Source organism: Phoenix dactylifera, unplaced genomic scaffold, assembly GCF_009389715.1.
Source record: "Phoenix dactylifera cultivar Barhee BC4 unplaced genomic scaffold, palm_55x_up_171113_PBpolish2nd_filt_p 000723F, whole genome shotgun sequence".
NCBI classification, from domain to species: domain Eukaryota; kingdom Viridiplantae; phylum Streptophyta; class Magnoliopsida; order Arecales; family Arecaceae; genus Phoenix; species Phoenix dactylifera.
The window spans coordinates 154,150-175,097 of NW_024068101.1; the positions used below are offsets into that span (position 1 = coordinate 154,150).

The window sequence follows — 20,948 nt, forward strand, 5'->3', positions numbered from 1 at the left end:
GATCTGGCCTAATTCTGCTCGCTTTGGAGCGGTTTGTGGCGTTGAGCCACCCTAATGCCAATATTAGAGAAGAAGGCCATCTTCGGGCCTTCTTTTTTTTCTTGAAATAGTGAGTGGTTTTTACGAGGAAAATTCAAGGAAGAGAAAACATCTTCTTATTTTGAGCCTAAATCCAAGGCAAATCTAGTATAATCCCATTCCTTTTTTCATTATTCTTTTCTTTTCTTTTTTTGTTTCAATGCCCATAATAGGCTGAGCATTGGTAAATAAGGAAAAATCATGCCAAAATTTTACAGCACCCATAAGTAGGGTTCTACATTAATCAGAATTAAAATTTAGGTTTTTTTAATAACTTGGAATGTATATTTAAGACATGACCCCTAACTTTGGTATTAGACCTAGTATAAAATCATACTAGAAATATGACCGAATAATAAAGAAACATGTTAGAAGTATTCAAGTACAAATTATAGAACTAGGCTAAAATTTGATATTGTCTTCAATAGAAAATTTTGGAAATAAACTTCTGAATCCACTGGTTGAAATCTTCACCTTGAATTTGCTGGTTTGTTGAGACCAATGCCTGTCTAGTTGATGTTGATTGTAAATCGAGTAGCAACAATTAGAGAGACAGAGATATAGAGAGGTGCAGCCATAACTCTTGGAGTAGGACAATAACTTGACCTTTGGGTGTCATGTTCACCTATATATCGAGATAATGTAGCCTATGTAAATTTATAAAATGAAGGCAAAAACAATTTAGTTAAAAGTATGGGGTGGGTGACAAAAATCAAAACCAAAAGTTCAAGAAGAAGGTAATGATTGAAAGAAAGACACAGATAACAAAAATTAGGACATACAATGATATGCATAGGCACGCTGAATTTCACGTCTATATTTAATGATTACAATTGTATCCATTAAGCAATCTTACAATATTTGGGATCAATATGAAATAAAATAACATTAAAACACACTTAAAATCTTAATTTAGAGATATAGAATCTTAAAATAATCATCAAAATCAAAAAACAATGAAAAGAGGTAAAAAAAAAAAAGACTGAACCGGTACCGAATATATGTGCATATCGAGTGTCTATACAATTCATTTTGGTACCGTACTGGGATAATACCCGGTACGAAGATTACGGACCTTGTAGGCCATATTACTTGCGAATCAAGATCATCGATTTTGATATATAAAAACAAAACTTTGAGAGTTTGGATGTGTCTATCACCAAACACTATATCATGTTGAACCATCCTAGGATTACTTCATAGAAATGAGATGTTCAGGAACATTTGTTTTCTAGGCATTTTGGATGTAGAATCATATTTGAAGGTGTGACATGCAATTTAGATATTCCATCATGATTTTGAGCACACTATCTTATCTAACTCCACCGCCCCCTCTCATGCATGCATGTGCACATGCATGTGTCTGCAGGTGCATGCGTTTTTGAACTTTGAGTTTATACCAGTGCCTCATCTGTAGTACCTTGATTCAGCTCTTTAGTAAATTTTATTTGTAAAATGAAATTTAAAGATCTTTTATTAGATTAAAATTCTCTATTTTAATTTCATCTTTTTTTTTTGTTTAAATTATATGATCATGGATTTGCTGACCTTTCTAGTATTTACTAACATTAATGTATGATCATCAGAATGTTGGCGTCCCAAATTTTTCATCATAAGATTGTTGACACAAGTATTTGCTGATCTTCAGAGGAACTACTTTACAAACAAGTCAGAATACTATCAGTCTATCACTAAACCTAAGCTTTAATTTTTATCAATATAATCACGAGCTAAGAACGTTCATCCTTCAAGGTTAAAGTAATAAGCAAAATCTAGCTTTGACATATTGTGGTCACTTTTTAGTTCACTAAAATTATCTCCATTCTTAGCATTCTTTTCTCATTTTTCAGCTCATTGCATAATGGCATAATTGAAGATGTTATGTGTCTAACATACATTTATGTTTTAGCATGGCCTCCTGAAAATTTACTTGAATCCATAATGCAGGAGAATGCTTCGGAAGAAATGCACAAGAGAATCCAAGCATCTTTTATGAAGATGTGCACCGCTTTCATAGACTCGTCTAAAGCCGCGGAGTGTTTTCAAAAATTGCACCAAATGAAAGATAAAAATATTTTTAAAGCATTGCTTGAATTGGTTGATGAACAAACTACTCTTGCAACTGCTCAATCCATCCGGGCAAGTACATGATGCTTTTCCAGTATTTGGAGTTGATATTTCCCTTATTCGTTGTTTCTTGAGTCATTATATATTGGAAGGCTTTTTGTCTTGACTATTGTTATTAGAGATAGTTGGTTATATATTTCATTCAAGGCTTATTATCAAGTTAGGAAGTAATATTGGCTTCTCAGGGAGAAAACCAAAAACATGCTTACTATCAAGTCGGAAGTTTTGGCCAAACCAAGCTTAAAATGACACCTGAAACTTGGTTTTGAGCATTATCAGCAGTTTTGATCAATTTTTGTGGCTTTCAACCGGTTTTGAATGAAACTTTAGGCCAAACCAAAATTTTTAAACAACTGGAGTTCATCAATACATATAGTAGCGTACTTTATGAATTTCACTTATTTGCAATATTAACTTCATATACAGGACCTATGTGAAACAAAAAAAATAATGTGCAATAATACCTTTTATTGACTTCTTTTCTTTTGTTTTGTTTTCTTTCTTTCTTTCTTTAATTAAATCTTTCCTGATATTTCGATGAGAACTTTGAAACTTGGAGTCTAGCTGCTAAAACTGCTGAAACTGAGGCTCCATATGCTCTACCAAAATTGAAACCCTAAACAATTTTCCTGGTGCTTATCATCAAAAAAACTGTGAGCTAGATATTGGGCTTTTTTTGAAATGTAAAAATCTAAGGATATATAGTCATTTCAAATATATATTGGAAACAGAAACAATCACGGAGATTACTACTACTATTATTATTATTCTCAAGATCTGCAGTATTAGAACCGATGCTCATGCCGATTGGCCAGTGTTACAGTACGGTATGGTACTGTGCTGCACTGTTTCGGCATGTACTGACAAAGGAGAACCAGCATGGGAGAGGGAGAGGGAGGGGAAGAGGAAAAAGAGAGAGGGAGAGGGAGGGAGGGAGAGAGAGGGAGAGGTGGAGGGAGGGAGGGAGAGGAGAGGTGGAGGGAGAGTTGAAGGCAGGAAGGAGAGGGCTTTCGAAGCCCCCTCTCCTCCATGGCATCGGAACAAGGGTGGAGCCTCTGTTTCGAAATGAAACAGGGGCTTCAGCCCCATTTTGTGATTATTTTTAGAGTGAAGTCGGCCCCCTCTGTTGATATTCTGTGATGTAACTTAAAGTAATGTGACATTTATTAACATAAAAAAAGATACAGTGTTTAAATCAGAAATGCTTGCATGCAATAGCAAATAAAATTTAAGCATAGATCTGGTCCTAGCAAATATTAAGTGCATTCGGACTAACCTTTGAATAATGTAACTAGTGTCTTTCAAACTGATACAATTATGTACGAGCCAAAACCATCTTTACATACAATATGTTCCTATAAAATGTATGGTGTTGTTATTACCTCAAGTAAAAATTTTGGGTTATCAAAAAACAACTGACTGATCACTTGTTGATGTAGTAGGAGGATATGTGCTTTGAGATGGCTACTAGGGTGTCAAAGGAGAAAGATATTGCTCATTTACTAATGAGGCAGTCATGTAGGTAAGTTCAAATGAAATTTCTAGGATTTTTGTTGGGGTTTGGTGGGCAGTATGGTTTATGGAGTGACCCTTCAGGAGTTGTTAAGGGTTTCCCAATGATGGTTGGGACAATAATGAGATCTGTGCTGGTCTAATCAGCTAGCTAAATCTACATCAGTAAAAGAATGGAATAGAGTGGAAGGGATGAAGAAATAGAAAAAAAATGAGGGAGAGAAGATTAGAGATCATAAAGGGAGATCAGCTGTGGAAGGCCTTTTCTTTTTTTTTTCTTCTTCATGCTCCAAATTCCACCATGCTTGAAGGGAAGGATGGACGTGCGGGCATCCAGTGTCATGCTAAACCATGTACATGCCTTGGAATGTGCTATGCTAGCTGATGACTGGCATTAGCACCTAAATATTTGGTCGAAGGAGGCTGGTACATTCCAAGGAGGCAGGTTAAAGGGTACTTGAACGGAATTCGCAGTATGTTGAGGATAAATGCATCATGATTTCAAGCTATATGACTAAGCACTTCTTTTGGTAGATTGCTTGATATACAAGGGTAGTTAAAGGGTTGTTACAAATATTTGTGGCCAGCATTGTGTCATTTTAGTTGCCTCCTACCTTGGTTTCCCCACCACTCAGCAAATCTGTTCCTAATTTTGGATGCTTGAACTTTTTATTGCTCGTACTACTATCTGCTAAAACTTAGAAATATGTCTCATGGGTACTTTTAAATTACTAACTTCATTCTTCCCACTTTTCGAATCTAGATAATGATAATCAGTTAACAGGTCATTAGGTTATCTTTAGATCTTTTTCTAGCTTACTGCATGATCTACATGGATCTGTAGCTGAAAAACCATTTGCATTCAATGTTTGCCCCATAGATACCTTTATTTTCATCCAAGATTCCATTGAGTGGCAGTAGGGTCCATATGACAAAGGGTATGTGACAGGCTGTGTGTAGGTTCAGCATTATTCTTTATCTGAAAGCTCCGTAAGCCATGGATTGTTACTATCATTTTCTATATCCCTGGCCTCCCTGCTTCCTCTCCCAGATCTGCTCCCGTTCCCTCTCATCCCACAATTTTAATGGTAAACCATCAATCTGATGAGATATGGCAGATTCAGTTGTCAGGAGTCAGTCTATCCAATCAGCATTAAGTGGTTGGACTGTAAGAGAGCTTTTCTATTGCCATTTCTCTTTGGTAAAATGTCATGTGTACTACTGAAATGCTACATTTTCTTTTTAGAATTTTTGGCATTATTTCGTTGGCAGCTTGTCTTGTTCATTGTCAATTTACCTAACTCTTTAGGAACATATCCACCATCTGGGCCTTTGTATCGGTCGTATACCTTTTTAAAGGTAGAATAACTCATCTGAACAGATAGCAAGGTATAGTAAGTCAGTCATTCCATCTTGATTGGACTTGCTACTGGAATGATGGCAAGTGAAATTTCTCGGACTTAATATTTTCATGGTAATGTGAACCTTCATTAGTGCTATTTTCTTCTGTTGCTTATCATACTGATATACCTGAAAATAATCAGTTAACTTTTCATAATTATATTCATGGACAAACATGTACATTCACATATTATCGGAAAAATTGTATGGTCCATATCTATTATGCTGTATGCTTATTTCTGTTTCTACTTCATTGTAGTGGGACATAGTATTTAAAAATAGCTAAATTTTATTGTAATTAATATCTCTATTTTTATCATCTCAGTCAAACTCATTCCTGATGTTGAATTCATCTAACATTTTTGCTGCTTACTGAATTCTTTATGTTCCTCTTTTAGCTTGTATTTTCTCTGATTGTATTCTGGTCATGTTTTCAGGATTCATTTCTTAAGAGGATTGGGGAGAAAAATTCAAATTACGATTTTTTTAAGACACTCTCCTCAAAATGTTCATATTTAATATTCAATGCAGAGCACGTTCGTTATATTTTGGAGTATGTTATATCCAGGAAAAATGGTGGAAATAAATATGTGCAGCATTGCATTGATCTTCTGCTTGTAAGTACTTATTTTCAATAATCACTTGTAGCAAGTTAACAGACTGTGGTGATGTATGTTTCTAATTTATCACTACTCAGGGCATGTTCATTTGATTCCCTAGTTTGGTCGAGCTGTCTTGTTTTTTCGATTTTTGGAGCAAAGAAAAGAGTTTGGGTCCCACATGAATTAAGTGCAATTCAAAAGCTCTATGTGAGTCTTTGGTTGCTCCCGATGTATCAAGAGCATGCCTTGAATACTTACACCTTTCATTGATCCCTCTAATTACTATCGTTATCTAGCTTGAGTGAAAGGTTTCATTTTTTCCCTTTCATGCTGCAACCTTAACTCATATCTTGTCCTTGTAATATCATTTTCATATGGTTGACTCTTGGCCTTTGTAATTCTTATTCTTACTTGCAGTCCTCAATACTGAACAATTACCTCAATCTTCTAAAAAAACACTTAACAGTAGGGTAGCAATCCACTGTAAATATGAAATTTCAAGTCCATTAATAGATCCACGCTTGGCAGGATCTATTAAATATTGGCGGGATCTATTAAATATCTATCAAGTTCATTAATAGTCCAATGAAAAAGGTTAATGGCGGGGAACCACTAAATTTGTCTTATTTAGTTGCTTAAGGGTATGACATCGATAAATATTGCTTATAAGTGAATGACGAATTGGATATTAATATATTTATATCTGCAATTTGGATTTGTTTTATGAATATGCATATATACCTGGATTTAATTTGGATGCTAAAATTTGTATGCATATTTGATTTAAATAGCAACAGATTCAAATCAGATGTTAACAGTACAGATATAAATTCGGATCAAGATCAGGTAGTATAAATGAGGATATTATTCCAATATGTTTTATTGACTTGAATTAAATATAGAAGCCCCTCCAACTTTCTTTTATTATCTTCCTAAAATAAACAAATGATTGTACAAAAAACAAGAAAGAAATAACTGCAGTTGCTTACTTCGAGTAGGTCCTAGTAACTCTACAGCGTTGCACACTTGGTTAAAGACCAATTGTTAAGGATTCGATCCACCAAAGTAAAAATGCTACATTTTGGAAAGAAAATTAAATTGAAAATTTATTGATGTTATCACTTTTTTGCCTTTGATATCCTTGAGGTCTATATGATACTTAATATGGCTGAAAATGGTTTCAGATATGAGTTAAATATTTGTGTATCCATGTCCATATTCTTTGACTGATGCAAATACAAATACCGATATTTGTTGGATGCTATAATTTTCCATATATATGTTTGCCCAGTGCAGAAAATGAATCCAGACAGATATTAACTGATCTATTTTCACCCCAAAAAAATGAGCATATATTTGAACTCAAGGGGAAGATGATCATTGCTTCATGCTTTGATAAGGCTATGAAACATAACATATCCTTATGATTTCTTCTGCTTTAAGGAAGTGAAGTTGCACACTTTTATGACTCAGGTGATATTTTATGGTTGGCCTCTATTTTCTTTAAGGTGGTCTATAGGTAATGGCATTAGAGCCTTTTAGTTTGTCTTCTTCGTCAACTGCTATCATCTCAGATAGGCTTTCAAGTTTCATGTGTTATTATAGACTATAAATTTATTGAGAGCTGTCATGCTTCTGCCCTCTCCATAATGCTCTATGAGACAATGATGGCATCATTAAATCTTCTGCTCTTTGTCAATGGCATAATGATTTCTGGTGGTGATGTTTTGATCAATGACCATTTCTCATGCAAGGCAACCTTTCATGTGTCAAGTCAGATAGAGATCAGGCCCCTTCACTACTTACATGACCACAGATTGCCCTCTCCATCAAGTTACTTATTACTTACTGCAACTGAAGTTTACCTTCAGCTTGATTAATAATTTGTTTTTGTAAAATGTGCAACTTTGGTTTTTGAAGCTTATCCAATGATGATGAGCCTTTCAATGATCCTTCTTAGTTTATTAGCTTGTGATGATTTTCTCTGCAATACTATTTCCTGGTCTTAAATGGTGAATGCAGTTTACTTAAAGCCATTTTGTTGGTGCATCTTGCTCTATCTATTACGCCCTGTTTTTGTATTCTTCACTATATTAAAATGGAGTGAAGGAAGATGAATCAGTTCCTTTTGATCTCTTTCAGTGAAATGCTTGGGCTGAAAGCTAATGTTGGCGCGACAATCATGCCAATCAACCATTTGCTACCAAAATTTATTTCTATTTTTGAAACTAAGGTCTAGTAATGAAGAAGCCATTATTCATCTAACATTGACTTGCTTGTTTCCTTCACTGACACAAGTTCCAACTTCTAAGACCACCACCACATGATCCCTTGAATCTTGCCTATGGCCCAGCTCCTTTTGTGAATATAATGGCTAGATCTAGCTTGGCCTCATTAAGTTACGCCTTTCTTGTGTTACTTCATCAAATGCTGATTCCTCCTCTATTATCTATTGTACAGAATTTTGAGCTCCTGTCTTTATCAGACCTTTGCTTTATTACTCATAATTATACCAAGTTGCTTTTCTTTTCTTTTACTCTGTAGGTCACATATTTGAAAATATCGCTGTTTCAGATTTTAGTATTCCTAGTTCAATATATATGCATGATATGTTTCTGAATTAACTGCATGGTTAAATAGTTATGCATGTGAAGCTTGTGAAGTTTTCTATAGGAAATGAACTTGCACAATAAGGTAAAAACTTGGCACCTCATACATGACAAGGAATGTACTATGAAAAAGCAAAAAAAATGTTTGGATTTGCTCTTGCAGATTTAGAACGTGTAATATCAATATATACTAGTAAATCCTGTCGAAACATATTAATATAGTCTACAGTTTGTTTTCAACTGAACATGTGGCTCTATCTTTCTGGGGAGTTGATGTAAAGAGATGATCTTTTGATTGAAACTTACAATGTTCTCTCTTGTCATCAGATATGGTGAGCTTGTTTGGTATCTAGGTTTCATTCCAATTTCCAAATAATCTTAATTTTGGCTTGTGTTTTTCATGTTGTGCATTGTTTCGGTATATGTTTACACAACACTGGTATCTCATGTATGTATTTTCAATGGTAAATCTTTCTTATTTTAATGTTTTTACTTGTTCTGATTTAGATTATTATAACAATATTCCCGTCACTGCTAAGGGGATCCGAAGAATACTTGCTGAAGTTGTTCTCGGAGGGGGCCACCTTATCAAGTGAAAAAAGTCTTCAGATTTTAGCCAGGGCTGGTCGTTATGTTCTCCTAAACCTCAGGTAAAAGGTATTAGAGGATTTGCACTACACAAATGTTGGTTTCGTTATTTATCCCAAATGATCTGCTAACTATTTCCCATCTCACATTTATACCCAAATTTAGTGAAAGTTATTGATATTAATGACATCAATGTGAAAATAAAACTCCTAGAATTATGGAGAAGTGAAGATTTGGAGAAGCCGCCATTATTACTTCTTCATTTTATTTTTTTTCCTTTATAGGTGTGTATAAGCTCTGACACTTGCAAAAATGTTCTTCCAGAGAATTTTCATTTTTAAATGCAAGCAACGTTCTAAAAAATAGCTGCTTGAGCGAATGTTCTTTATACCATGATGTTGTGTCTGCTTCTTCTATCTGCTGTCTGCACACAGATGAAAATTATTGTTAAAGTGCATCAACTATGTCAACATGTATGTTTCCTTTTATTTAGTTGTAACGTGCATGTGATGTCTGTCCTCTCATCTTACATTATTTCTTTGCACTTTGTGCTCGTCTTCAATGTCTAAGGCAGCATTTTTCTTGCTGGGCAGAAAAAAGTGGGTTAGCTATTTATATTCGTCAGTATTCTTCCAAGATTCTGTTTTTCCTGTGCTGTTTGGTTCGAGGTTTGTCATTCCTGTCCCCACTGCGGGATAGTTGGAAATGCTGAAGGGTAAAATGGGGATTAAGTGATAAAAAAGGGTAAAGGTGAAAGAAGAACTCCAACATGAGTCCCTGGGTTAAATCTATTTGACCTTCCCAGTGAAATATCTTGAAGCCAGTTAAGTGAGTCAAGAACTTTAACTTGTCAAAAGCTTAGGTTGTTTGGTTGCATAACAAGACAACCACCCTTTCGGGGGTTGTCCTGCAATCAGATGCTGCCTAAGTATGTGCCATTTCTATCTGTGAATGCTATTTGCTTGTAGAGATACACACCTATCATTCCTAATCTTTCTAATGTTGTTTCTTAAATACAAATGAAATTTAATGTGCTTTTCTTCTTCTTAACGACTATTTTCAATGAGTATGAATAAGGTGACATTCATTTTTTGCCAATTATTTTTCATTATGTTCTCTGTTTATGCTCTATAATAGTACTGCCTTATGGATGCCATTTGATAAAATTATCATAGTAAGTTTGATATTGACCATATAGATTTTAAAATTGGGAATGTCTATCTGAAAATTTTGTTATATGCTTGCATATTTCTTCTTAGATATATTTATCGGACAAATTCCTGTCCTGATTTCGTAATAATATCATTCTGATAGTTTGTTTGATTTCTTTTTTTTTTTCAGTGATATATACCCATTCTTAGAGAAAAGATGTCTTGAAGGAACTCGTGTTGAATCCAAATATGCTGTTTCTGCAATTGCTTCGCTATTCCATGCTTCTATTGATCCTATCTTTTCCACTTTATGCGAGGTATCTTGCCATTTTAAGCCAACTGCATCTTTGCTACTAATTGCCATATAGATGTTTATGTTGTACATATGCAATTATTGTCTCATATTTTCAAGTTCAGTTTGCAGTTTGGCAAGCTATTCTTTAATACTGATATTGGTTTAATGATAAGTGATGTGAAAGATAGGTTTATAGTTGCTATGATTTCATTCATTGTTAAAGCAAATTTTTAAAGTAATTGTTATGTTTTTTCTGTACTCATTAGACAATCCAAAGATTCCAAACACAAAAAGTTAATTTATTTCTTGTTACTTATGGTCTTGGCTGACAATCAATAGAAAATTGGTCAGGGAAAGTTTTCGGGAATGAAAAAAAGACCTTCACTGATCTGCAACATTTGGTTATAGTTCGTTAAACCATCATGAAGCACTTTATGGTTTTCAATTTCACCTTACAGTGGTAATATGACTGTATTTAATAAACTTATCCTTTTTTTATCTTTACGATGGTTGTCTATCAAATTATTTATTAGAATGGCTTTTCTGTCAACAAACTTACAGAACTTCAAAAGCATGAATTTCCCTAGTTTTGTATATTTAACTGAAAAAAGGCCACTATTGAAAAAATATTGAACCATGATTGTGTAGTTCTTGCTTGTATATGCTTGTTGAAGCGAATATGCAGTCAATGCTGTGCACTATCTTGGTCAAGATATTTAAAATGGCAGAATATCTTTTGCTATGTGGAATTTAGCATAGTTGCATTAGTATCTCCATCATAGAGTTTTGTTGGGATAGTGGAAACTCTGATGATGGAGAATTGGAGATACTAATGCAAGGTAAGGTAGATTTTTTTTTTTTGTTGCAGTTGCAGGACATTGGCCTTTCTCTATGTTCTTACTTCATTGTTGATGCCTGAGAAACTTTTTGATTTCTTACCTTGTTCCTTGGTGAGATTAACTTTCTTTTGATATTGACATGCAAACAACACTTAAAATTCTTCTTGGGATGCAAATCTGTGTATTTTAATTCTACTATTTGCATGCAGAAAGTCATGAAATCTCTGCATGATGGTCGCAATATCTCGACTCTGTTGCAGTCTTTGGGCTGTATTTCACAATATTCTTCATCAACTTATGAGTTATATGAAGAACAAATTATGTATTTCATTGTTCATGATATTCTTTGCTCCTCGGAGGTAAGCTGTGTCTCAATCTGTACGATATTCTTAGGCAACATTTTATTTAAGAATGGCAGTAGGATCATTATTCTTGTTCAACCACCTGAATCCTTGAAAAATGTTTGAGATTTTACCATTTGTTACTTGTGTAGGTGTTTTCATCATCTATGCAGATATCCAACAACAGTGATTCTGTTTGCAGCTCATTGTGCAAATTGAAGGTGAGTGTTAGATAAGTTATGTCATCTTTATTCATTACTAGCATTTGGCATGTGCGATGCACATGGATAACTTATGGATGACTAATTCTATCATATGCATGAAATGAAAGAGCATTTCATGGACACTTCCGATTCCATGATTTACCATCATATGAACAAATCGGCAAATGAGTCCATGGATGATTGTTTTTCTGTCAATGCTTTGGACATGGTACTTTAAATTAGGCTAATGTTCGAGATTTGATACATAGTGGGTTTTAATCTTATGATTCAATTAGACACATTTAGTTAGATTCTCATCAAACCATGATTTGGAGAGACAGACTAGAGTCTAGAGAAAATAATTAGTGTTTCTATTAGTCTCCACATTTAAATTGTTTAAGATTGAGAAAATAAAGGACCTAAGGATAAATTTGGAAGAGGAAAAGCAGAGCATGCTTGTCATAGTGGAGTCCAAGAGCCAAAGAGGTGCACAGAACTTCCCCTTTCATATTTACTATACGTTGAAGAATTATTGTGCTTGCTTTTGGTAGTGTTTTGGAGTGCGTACAAGTTCAACGTGCTTCTCATATGTAATTTTTCATCTCTGTATTATTGTACCCAGGGTTGGCAGAATCGCTTGCCCAGCGGGACGAGTCGGTACAGGCCCATGTCGTATCGTGCTGAGCTTGTACCGACATAGTAGAAGAGGCAGGGAAGGGGGAGAACAAGAGAAGAAAAAAGAGAGAAAGGGAAGGCCGACAGAGGGCCGGGGAGCTGCTGCGCAGAGGAAGCGGAGGCCGGAGAGCCGCTGCGTGGAGGAGGCCGGAGAGCCTCTAGGAAGCCGTGGAAGAAGGGCTTCCTCTGGTCCTTTGTTTCGTTCGAAACAGGGACCAGAGGGGGCCCTTTGATTTTTGAGATTTTTAAGTAAAAGTCGGCAAACCAATTGCCGACTTCACTTTTTTTTTATTTAGAAAAAATTAAGTGAAGTCGGCAATGGGTTTGCCGATTTTTACTTAAAATCTCCAAAAATAAAAGGGGCCTCTCCGACCCTTGTTTCGAACGAAAGAGGGGACCAGAGCGAGCCCCTCTTCTGCGGCTCCTCCTTCGTGCGGTGGCTCCCCAGCCTCCGTCGGCCGGCCTCGACCTTCCTCTCTCTTCCTTCCTCTCCCTCTTCCTCCCTCCCTCGCTCTCTCTTTTCCTCTTTTTCCTTCGTCTTCTCCCCATTCGGCGTTGGTCTCGTTTTTGTCACCGGAACTGTCTCGTTCCGCGGCCAGTACGGCTCGGGATGCTCCGAACCGGACGGTTTGAGACGGTCTTGCCGACCTTGACTGTGCCTTTCTCTTATGTTTAGCGTTTAGTAATTTCATATTTTTGATCTAGACTGCTTGAGCTCAAAATGACCATTTGAGGCTATTTTGAAAACCATGGGACTTACAATTTGAGATCCGTCAATCTATTGCCTATCTGGTTGATGGTTCACTTCTTACCGTTGAGACATCACCATTAGAAGATGCTTTGCTGTCTGGTCAACCAAAAGTTTTTCAGAATTGTATGGGAACAAACAATAAAATTTCTTGTCATATATGGTGCATCAAGGTCTAATTATTTGCCAATCATGGTTTATAATGTCTTGAAAGGTGAAAAATCCGGCAGCAATTTATACTTTGCCTACGAACTTTCCGAATTTTTCTGTATTTGCTTATTTATTCATCATTGTCTTGTGTTTCTTGTTGCATGATGGTGTTTTCTCTCTTTTTTCTATATTTATTTACTTTTTAGTTAAAAACCTTTAATAAGCTTAGTGTTCTTAATGCATTTTTGATCCATGATTCAAACATTCCAAAATTTATGCCATTTTTTTAATTTAAATCTGAAGTGGTATCTTATCGCTTGTTCTCTGTCACATCTTTCTTGAGTTGCAACCAACCATCTGTTTTAATAATAAAAAAATACTGGGGTGTACCAGAAACTTTTTTTTTTAAGAAAAATTTCTTTTGTCACTCATTAGCTCAATGTCTGCAAAGCATGTTGTTTTCAAATTTTATTGTTGACCTGGAAAGCCTTTGCATGTGCCAGATGATTTTTTCTTGAGTCCACGAATTTAGTAATTCTTTCCTACTGTTCTTCATTAGCTGCTCTTTTGTTTGATATATATCTAAATATTTGACATGTTGTACCTTAATTCTCTAAGTAGTGATCTATTTTGCATCTTTCTAGACTTGACCGTATAGTTACAGCATTTGGTTTGACCTTGTATGATTTACTCCAGATTTATGGACTGAAGGCATTGGTCAGAAGTTTATTGCCACATCAAGTAACACATGTGCGGCATCAGATAAAGGGATTCTTAAATATCTTATCAGACATAATTCTCAGAAATGGCATCATGAGTGGTATCATCTTAAAGTATGTTGACAATCTGTATGATCGATGTATATGTTGTCAGATTACTTATCATGCTTATCACAAGTTTTAAAGTTTCATGTGCTGTGTGGCACTAGCTGTGGGCACTTTGCTATTTCTTTTTGCATGCATAGGTATAAAAAAGATACACATTTTCTTGTATTCACTTTTAATCAAAAAAATTTTAAATTTCTATGCTGCTAAGTGAAAAAAATGAAAAAATGATTTGGATCAACAAATAGTATCCTATGTCAAAGATCAAGATATGCGTGTGATTAGTGGTAATATGACGTGTGTATCATGTTTTCAGCTTATATTATAATGTTTTGAATGCAATGCATAAACAAATTTTCTTTTTCCTAAGTAAACACAATTTCCTAATTTAGTTATTATTTGTAGTGATAATTAAAAATCTTAATGTAAAATTGAGTTTATGCTACAAAGACCGGTAGATAAACCACTCCTCAAACAAATGAAAAAAGTGAAGGAAAGAAAGGAGGAAAGGTGTTTGAGGGGTCTTCATCCCAGGCGGATACTAGTTTGAGCATTTCATATGAACCCTCATGATATTATACAAGCTAACATGGTTTCCGACCTATTTACTCCTTACCAGGGTACTTCGTACTGGTTCTGGTAGGCGTACCAGTTGCTTACCGGATCCGTACGGTTTCGGTTTGGGTCGGTTTAAACTAGTACTGAACCGGAAGAGAGGTAAAAGCATGCACAGATTTTGTCCGTGCACACGTTCCACGTTAAATGCCACAAAGTGGCATTAACTACCACTCTATGGCATTAAATATCCTCCCGCGCTAACTCGTGCGTGCCTGCGTGGGTGCGGGGAACCGCGCGGGCGCCCTGCCTCGCGCGAGGACCGGTTCGCACCGGTATGCAGTGGCAACCGCTCGATTTCAGCTCCATAGGGGCCGGAACTGTTTTCTACGGCCGAACCGGACTGGTCCGGTATGAACTAAACTAACAGGTATGGGCCGATTCAATATACCATGCTCTTTACCTCCGCAATCACCTGTTCCTTGCGTTGCCCTTGCCTTGGCATGATGGATGATGTATAACATGCACCGGCAAGGGTTTACATGCCAGTCCTTGGTTTACACACTGCAAGTCTTGATTGACTTATGTTCTTAATCTTGTTGGTACAATTTTTGTATTCTTATATATCTGCTGTTGGTATAGACTTACTCACATTCCCTGTGGCTTATGTTCTTGGAACCTTCAATTTAGGCTAAAATACCCACACTAGATGCTTAAACATGGACATTGGTATGACACGTGAGAACAGCTCTGTAAGAATAAATTCTTAGATGTTGAGTGGATCCAACACTTAGTGCGTGCACACACACACACACACCAGAGAAAAGAAAAGAACATTCGGCGTATTCACTATTAACTTATATTCTTTTATTTATAATCAAGGCATCTTGTTTTGCCATAACTTTTGAATGGGGCATTACTTTAGTTGCCTTGTCATCGTAGTATTGTTTGTTCTCAAATTTTCTCTATATGGTACATGTATCAGTGGAATAATACCAGGGGAACTGACATTGATTTATTTCATTCTGACAGCATAATAAACTGGTACCATGCCTTAATCAATTTTATGTTGGACACCCTGTCAGCATCATAATCTAAACTTAATCTTATGATTATCGATTCTATAGAGCTTCCCAGATGACTGAAAGTTATATTTGTACCACTCTCCATTTCACCTTTTCGGAGACAAACTCTCAGATGGATTATGCTTCTTCACTTTTCTGATCGATATTCTATTTGGTACAGTGAAAATGACGAGGCTCAACTGAGATTGGCTGCTGCAAAATCTGTTCTTCGGCTTGCAACAAGATGGGATTTGCACATTTCACCAAACAATTTTCATTCAACAATTTTGAGGGCTAAGGTATGGATGGATGATTTTACAAACTATGTTTTTTTGTTACTGATTAATAAATAGGGATCACTATAACATTCATGTTAGACAAGAATTCTAGTACGTGCCATACTTTATGCTTAATATTTAGCATCATAGTTACATGTTGTTTCTTACTCGATCTTTCCTAGTTTTATCACGAATCCAATTGAACCTCTCATTCTAGCTACACTCAACTTATTTTTTCAGGCCCTTTTATTGTCCAACATTTTAGATTATTTTGTACCCAAGGCTGCAAACGAATCCTTTTACTCATAAATATCTAGTCCTAGCTCAGTAATAGGCTTATTTGAGCTTGAGTTGGCTAAGAAATGAGCCAACCTAACCATATAGACTTTGGTGCTATGTTTTGCTCGTCTATGCGAAATATCTTTAGGAAATGATAGGCAACAATGTCTGGTTTGTGCAGTCAAAATAGTTTCCCACTTCTTTCAAAAAATGTTTTTCAAATACTTTTAAAACTTGGGCTGAGCTTCAACACCTTAGGCTTGCAAAAAACAAATAGGAGCTTGGTTTGGCTTGATAAGGAGCTTGTTTACGCTTGAATCAAATGATAAATGACCCACGCTTGAATGCTGATTATGAAGCTTGGTTCAAGTTCGATTTCTTCATTTATATAATGACCCAACCCTAAGCAACTTTCCACTTTACTGGCTTCTTGAACTAGGAGTTTTATTCATATGCAGTATATCTGCATCAAGGTTTCAAAAACTAGAACAGACCTGCTGGAGGATCGATTAAACTATCAACGAAGTCTCTGGTTCGAACACATACATAAAAACCAAGGTCTGCGTACCATACCGTACCGACCCATACTACCTAGTTTTGGATGGTATCATGATAAAAAGTGAGAAAAAAAGTGTTGGAAGCTGCCTCGGTTTGAGGTGCATACTGTACCGACCGTGCTGTATTGAATCGGTGAAATATCAGTACAATATATGGTATTGAGGTTGTGAAGTATCCTTTCTTGCTTGAAGCTTATTTTATTGAAGTTATAAAAATTGCTGGTTAAGCTGGCAATTAGTTCGAACCATCGGGGTTTAGACTATATGATAAGTACATCAAATTAAGCGATGGAGCAGGCATTAGGGATCGCTTCCTCAATTTGATCCTAATCCATCTCCACAATCTCTTCCTCCTTGATTCTAGCAACGAACAATGGATGGTAGCAGTGAGTGGTTGTTGGGAGGTGGCGAATGATGGGATTGCGTACATCCATCTTTTCTCTGTCTCTCTTTTTATCAGCCATTCTTATGTTGTATTAGCAGTTGACATCTCTCTCTCTCTCTCTCTCGCTCTCTCTTAACTTTTAATCGCAGCTAGTCGTGCCCATCTTTAACTCTCAATCGCGGCTAGTCGTGCCCATAAAGATGATGTTATTACCACCAGAACCGTCCCCCCCCCCTCTCCTTGTCATGGTGCACCTTAACCATTCTCCCAAATTTTCTCTCTTCCCTTCCCCAGATTGAAAACAATGAAGCCGCACCCTTGACCTCTAACAGTGGGAAGCATACTTTCTCCCTCCCCTCCTCTAGTTCAATGGTTTGAGCTTTTTGACAATTCGTAATTCCTCCCCTCTATTTCCTTGGTTTTGATGCCACCTGATAATGAGGTGCTAAAGTGTTAATGAATTTCCAACTATTATCTTTTTTAAGTTATATCTGAAATTTCAAACTAATTTGTTAATATAATTAACTAGTAACTGATTCTGGTCAATCCAATGGTTGAATACCTGACATATGACCCCAGTCCTTATTTTAGTTAGGTCAATGGTCTCAGTTTTAAAACATAGTTTTGCATTTAGTTATTGGATTGTAGTTGCATTATGCTAATTTAGCAGTTATTTTCATCTCGTTTTATTTTGTCTAAGTAGATTTATTATATTTTTGCAGAGTACCATTTATATGGAGCAATTGTCAGGTTGGAATTTTTTATGCCCATTGTTTTAGAATTCATGTTTTAAAAGGATTTTTAAGGCTCACACGAACTAGGGATTCTAATTTAGCGCATGACTTGATAAAGCCCTTGGGTTAGATATGCACAACCGAGGATTCAGATGCCCTTTGGATGGAAACTATTAAGGTTTCCAGTGAAATTCAGAGTGCTGCCCTGATTTTTCAATGAGCGGTAAAGCTGAATTTGTATACTGAAATTGCTAGATTATGAGTTTGCAGGTTTTAATAGTACACAATCATAATGGAAAGATGGATTAACACCATTTTCCACAACTTCCAGCATGAACATAATTTGACTTAACATGCAATACATCTTAAATAAAGCCTCAGTTATGTATTATCCATCAAAAGATAGCAAACTTGGCCTAGAAAAGGAGAAATTTTAAGATTTGAATGCCAATTAATAGCAGCACATCAGATTTAAAGGAAATTTCAGCAAGTTTCACTGAAAAACAGGATATAATATAGAATGCGAAAGAAACATGGTAGAAGGGAAAGAAAGAGGGGCGGAGAAGAGAAAAGTGGAGGGCACTGGGCTACTAGCAAGGTGGAAAAAAGCCTTTTCTTTTTATAAACCTTTTCTTTTGGTAGAAGATTTTTATCAACCTTTTATTTTTATCAACCTTCAAAATTCTCTATTTAACGAAAAGAAGCTAATTAAACTTTCTTACTCGCTAAAGTACCCTCCACAATGCAGCAATTACTGTAACACGAATTGTTCCATAAGCAGTAATCACTACCACTTTTCTCACCAACTTATTAATGGTTTATGTGGCTTTCAATATTAAGGTAGCTTCATGCCACATCATAACCTAACCATCTAGTATGGCTTGGTGAACATTTAATCTTAGCTATTCACTCATAGAGACCCACTAAAGCTAAATTAAACAAAAATGGAAAAAGATATGAATGTTGGAAACTAAAAGCTAAATTAAACAAAATTGAAAAAAAGGATATGAAAGTTGAAAACTAAACTAAAACTAGATGTGCTTTTGTAATCGACAATCCACAACTCTTCATTGCATCATGAATGGGTGTATATGAAGTTCTTGTGTATCATGTAGATAAATTCATGCTAAGTGCTTTATTTTTCGACTAGCTTACAACTTTTATGGAAATTATACACACTATAATTTGACTCCTTCCACAATCATTTGAAGAGATAAATGTTTATTCTAGCAATATTTTGCGTTTGCACAAATGTCAAGGCTTAACATGATTGTATATTTTGATGCCAGCAAACATTAAAATTCTGTGCACATTCGACATTGGAATTCGCGATCCTTAGCAAAAGTTGTACTATAATTATGATAATAACCATCAAGTGTTATGGCATCTGTTGGGTTCTGCTTTATGGATCCTCATTTGCCCAGAATTCCTATTTAGGGCCATCTCTATTGTTATTTCAATTTTTTTTTCATTTTTTCACAACCTCCATTCATGTTAACTTAGGCCTTTTTCTCCTCCATCTTTTTTTCACAATCTCTTGTTTTCATGTGATTCTTCTTATATTACTAAATCTTTCAGAAGAATTCATGAGGTTTATCCTTTATTTCTCATGCTTATATCTTGCCTTCAAGAGACTTTGAATGACTTGCCTTACAGTTCCGCTTTTCCTAATGTAGTTTAGTGCATCTAATAAGCCAAACATCATTAATGTTTGCTCACTTGTTTGTTGGCAAGAAAGGGTTCTTTCATAACATAAATGAGTTAATTGCTATGTTGTTTTGGTCATTTGATAAACAGGATTAATCAAGTTTGTGTTTTTTTTTTTTTTAATATAAGAATGCAGAACCTGTTAGCCATCTGACTTATCTGGGAAATTATTCTTTTCTTCTAAATGAACTTCACTTCCTCAGAAACACTCTTCCTATGCTTTTGCATATCATTTATTTTCTTAAGGTTCTGTGTCTTTGATGGTCTCCAGGATCCTTCACCTGCAGTTCGCAAGTCATTCCTGTTCAAAATACATAATCTTTTAAAGGAACATGCAATCCCAAATAGATATGCTTGTGCTTTTGCATTGGCTTCAACGGATTGTGTTGGAGAGATCCGAACTGATGTAGGTTTCTTCTTTTAGATAAAATCCAATTTTTATTCATTGTTTTGCTGACTTTGTCAGTGAGAGCTTTATGGCTTATCTTCTGTTAATCCTTGTAGTCCCTGAAATACCTCACTGAATTTCTAAAAAACAATGGTGGAAAACTTCGGAAGCATCAGAAAATCTTAAAAAAGGATACAGCTGGAGGAACAATGACAAGCTATCCAGAATATATTGTGGTTTTCTTAATCCACATTCTTGCTCATGATCATGACTTTCCTTCAGAAAATTGTCATGATGAAGATGCTTATGCTGAGTTTTGCAGGTAAGATATTGTTCTGTATCTTTGTTCTGTGGAGGAATAGTTTGCCAAATGCGAAGTTGGAGACTTTAAGTGCTGGATCTCTGATGATGTTAAATTTCTTATCTATTTCTTCTTTTCTTGGCAGTCCTTTGATTGTTATTTTGCGAATGTTGGTTAATTTAGACTTTGCCAACGGCAATAAGAATGATGCCTGTGAAATCATATCAAATTTGCTGGCCATTTTTCGTGCCATTCAGAATGCTGAGGATGCTGTTGATGCTCAAACTACTTCAGTAACGTCTCCCATCTTTCTTCCAGAAATTCGCTTAACTTTTATGTTTACCTTTATTTTGATAAGTAACTTGAATTTGTTCCCTGTCACAGAAATTGCATATCATTTCTAAAATTGGTCTAGTCACAGTAAAAGCACTTGGTCGACGTTGCAAGGTTTCATCAGGTACACCATGTCAAGTTTTGCTTCCATCATCATATTACAGAAAAACTTGTAGAGAGGTAAGCAGTAAACATATTTTTTTTCTGCATATTTAAACTTCTGT

General features: G+C 35.7%; 1 protein-coding gene across 1 annotated transcript in view; it reads left to right on the top strand.

Annotated features, from left to right (window-relative positions):
* Nucleotides 1-20,948, top strand: part of LOC103704389 (sister chromatid cohesion protein PDS5 homolog A) — a 37,555-nt gene that overhangs the window by 11,224 nt on the left and 5,383 nt on the right. The window contains exons 11-22 of the mRNA XM_008787655.3: nt 2,026-2,217; nt 5,556-5,735; nt 8,837-8,979; nt 10,259-10,385; nt 11,412-11,561; nt 11,696-11,764; nt 14,016-14,152; nt 15,944-16,061; nt 19,974-20,108; nt 20,207-20,412; nt 20,537-20,684; nt 20,776-20,904. Coding sequence (XP_008785877.2) covers nt 2,026-2,217; nt 5,556-5,735; nt 8,837-8,979; nt 10,259-10,385; nt 11,412-11,561; nt 11,696-11,764; nt 14,016-14,152; nt 15,944-16,061; nt 19,974-20,108; nt 20,207-20,412; nt 20,537-20,684; nt 20,776-20,904 — 1,734 coding nt within the window. The remainder of the gene's footprint in view (nt 1-2,025; nt 2,218-5,555; nt 5,736-8,836; nt 8,980-10,258; nt 10,386-11,411; nt 11,562-11,695; nt 11,765-14,015; nt 14,153-15,943; nt 16,062-19,973; nt 20,109-20,206; nt 20,413-20,536; nt 20,685-20,775; nt 20,905-20,948) is intronic.